The sequence below is a fragment of the Berghia stephanieae genome, chromosome 13 (assembly GCF_034508935.2).
Source record: "Berghia stephanieae isolate SIO BIC M18660-M18661 chromosome 13, UCSD_Bste_1.3, whole genome shotgun sequence".
NCBI lineage: Eukaryota > Metazoa > Mollusca > Gastropoda > Nudibranchia > Aeolidiidae > Berghia > Berghia stephanieae.
Genome location: NC_088372.1, coordinates 5600809 through 5604328, shown reverse-complemented (window position 1 = coordinate 5604328; position 3520 = coordinate 5600809). Strand labels below are relative to the sequence as shown.

Below are 3520 nucleotides of genomic sequence, written 5' to 3'. Positions count from 1 at the left end.
ACAACAACATATAGTTGTCCGTGTGTGAAAACAGGTTGTGGTAAGAAAATCAACTGCGAAAATAAACCTGAAGTAGCAGACGTGAGCAGAGTTGAAAGACGATCCTGGGATCGAGAACTTACCTGACATACAGTACTCTGGTAATCATGTTTGGTGGCGTTTGGCACCGTTTTTATGCACCTCCACTGGAGGTGTACAAAATGCACCATTTTTATGCACCTCCGTTGGCGCTGCTGGTTGATTAATGAAAATGTTGCTGCTTGAAGCTCGAAGGAAAAAATAACGCTACGTAAGCCTCAATTTAATAGACGAAGATATATTGTGGACGTTTCTGATTTTCCCTTTATCAACAAAACAGGACGAATAAGACACTAAGAACGAATGAGAGATGTGTAGTGTGAATGGCGTAGATAAGGTAAATAGACATAAACAATGAGGGGACAGGAAGTTTTTTAAAAACAACAAAAACAAACCCAAAAAAGGAAGAAGAAGAAAAAAAATCCAATAAAATGACAAAGATGTGGTAAACGAATAAACTGATGATAATGATAAAATATTATAAAATGATAACAATCGACGTTTATATATAAATGCACGTTGATAACACATTGAATGGTACCGTTGTTGTTTTATTTTAAATATACTAATAAATGATAATAATAATATATTAATTTTAGGTTTTAAATATATGTCCAGTAACTATAACTACGAAAATGATGTCTTTCTCAATAAAGTAAACTTTTTTTTTTAAATGTCCACAATGGCATTGAACCCAGTACTTTAAAGGTTAGAGCCTGATAGCTTATCCACTGCGCTACGGAGCCACCTGACTATTCATAACATTTAATAAGGTCTTTCTAAAACCTTATTTACCTTCAATGCAACTTCTATTGTCTTGTTTTAAATTTCGATTTTCTAGATTATTATTATTATTTTTTTTTTAATTTATTACCAAAGAAGTTAAACCTGGGTATTTTCCACCCGAACCATCACATTGAATGCATCAAAGGGGCAATAACAATACTTGATGTCATAAATAGAAAACTTGGTGTAGATCTGAAATCCTTAAAGTAATTAAGTGAATACATTATTTCGAATGCGACTATTTGCGTAAAAACGCCAAACTGACAACTTTTTACAGTGTCGAAATTGGTTGTTTTTGAGAATGTTAGTGTCGTCGGTACATATTTCATGATATCGGTTTGACTCAACGAACTTTCAAACTGACTTTAAATTACAAAAGGAAATCAAATTATCTGTTTATCTATCTGTAAAAAATACATTTCTAATTTTCAAATCTTTCAGTAGAGTGTGCGCCGTATACTTTTTTATTGACTCAAATGGCACAATGTTCTCCACAAGGCTAGAATATATTTTTTTAAAGAAAGGATTTTCAATTCCATTGTATTTATCTTCCAACAACAGTTTACATGTTTTTATATTTCACTTTCTAAACTGCATTACACAGTTCCTCCCCGCCTCCCCTCTTTTCACTTAATTAATCGCCCACCTTTTAGAAATATCTAGCATTCTATTTTAATTCGTGCTTCCTTACAAAGGATCATACTAATTTCCTGCCAACCAATCTTTTGTTTATTCATCTTAACTACGCCACTACCACACTATCTAATTCATCTTTGGTGTTTCATTCATCCTGTTTTGTTGATAAAGGGGAAACCCGAAACGTTCATTTGATCTGTTTTTGTAATTAATTGAAGCTTACATTCAATTTCACATTATTATGTATTTCTTCGAGCTTCGAGCAGCAACATTTACATTAAGTGAATACATTACACTGGGGATGTAGGAGATTGAATAAATAAACGCCTGACAAAAGATCAACGGTGAAAATACAAATTTAAAGAATACTGGGGATGTAGGAGCTATCGGAATGTCTCCATTTACTTAACGTATTGAAAAACAAACACCCTAGCACCTTTACTAAGACTTATGACTAACCCCAATAGAAAAAAAATCCTTCGATCTCAAGCTAACCCTAATAGTAAAAAAAAGACCCTCGGACTGTTTTGCACTTCCTTTCAATACTTCACAAATCAAAATGGCGGCTGCAAAATCAAACCAATGGTCAAAATCCATCTGTCAACTTTTGGTTGTTCTTCGTGTCGTAAAAACGCCAAAATGACAACTTTTTACAGTGACGAAATTGGTTGCTTTTGAGAGTGTTAGTGTCGTCGGTACGAATTTTATGATGCCTGTGTGACTCAACGAACTTTCAAACTGACTTTAAATTATAAAAGGAAATCAAGTTATCTGTTTATCTATCTGTAAAAATACATTTCTAATTTTCAAATATTTCAGTAGAGTTGTGCGCCGTATAAATTTATTTATTGACTAAAATAAGCACAATGTTCTCCACAATGCTATATTTTTTAAAGAAACGATGTGCTATATAGACTACTACTACTACTACTACTACTACTACTACTACTACTACTACTACTACTACTACTACTACTACTACTACTACTACTACTACTACTACTACTACTAATAATAATAATAATAATAATAATAATAATAATAATAATAACAATAATAATAATAATAATAATAATAATAATAATAATAATAATAACAATAGTAATGATTATAATAATAATAATAATAATAATAATAATAATAATAATAATATAATAATAATAATAATAATAAGAAGAAGAAGAAGAAGAAGAAGAAGAAGAAGAAGAAGAAGAAGAAGAAGAGAGAAGAAGAAGAAGAAGAAGAAGAAGAAGGAGGAGGAGGAGGAGGAGGAGGAGGAGGAGGAGGAGGAGGAGGAGAAGAAGAAGAAGAAGAAGAAGAAGAAGAAGAAGAAGAAGAAGAAGAAGAAGAAGAAGAAGAAGAAGAAGAAGAAGAAGAAGAAGAAGTGTTTGGTGAATTTTAATGAGTCTTATTCATCATCAAACAATGACAAAGAACTGTGTGATCTAAACGTCATTGATTTCATTTATGCATTTAGGTAACATACTCACATCAGAATCTGCCAACCAACTGAAACGTACCAAGACACAAAACTATGTGTAAACTTGAACGTCTGTCATCTGATTGAATTGATAGAATTTAGTGAGAACTAATCAACGTCCTAATTTTGCTGTTTCAAGACAATAACAAAGAATGAATTGACGTTTTTCCGGAATGAATGAACGTTGATCTGAATCATACAACTTGTGATTAAGACCATAGACCAAATATTTCACGTGTAATAATTTCAATTTAATAATAAACAGTGTTCTTGTTAATCTTTTATTCACAATGGGTTCTTCATGCGGTTTTGGAATGTTTACATACATCAAACTTGTGATGCTGATAATATTATTAGTACCTTATAAGTCAATTTCTTCGTTACCAAATGAACACTTTATACAAGTAAATTTAATTGGAACAAAGTTGGTAAAGTATGAAAGCCATGTGAAAATTTCGTCGTCTTTGAGATGTGCTTATATGTGTGCACAGAGGAGGAAATCCATACCTGTTTGCGACGCATTTGCTTACCACCCTTTGG

General features: G+C 32.1%; 1 protein-coding gene across 1 annotated transcript in view; it reads left to right on the top strand.

Moving 5' to 3' along the window:
- The first annotated feature begins 2977 nt into the window (after window positions 1-2977).
- Window positions 2978-3520, top strand: part of LOC144958959 (uncharacterized) — an 8718-nt gene continuing 8175 nt past the window's right edge. Inside the window, exon 1 of the mRNA XM_078891258.1 lies at window positions 2978-3520. This exon is cut by the window's right edge and continues 75 nt beyond it. Within this exon, the coding sequence (XP_078747384.1) occupies window positions 3271-3520 (250 nt within the window). The 5' untranslated portion in view covers window positions 2978-3270.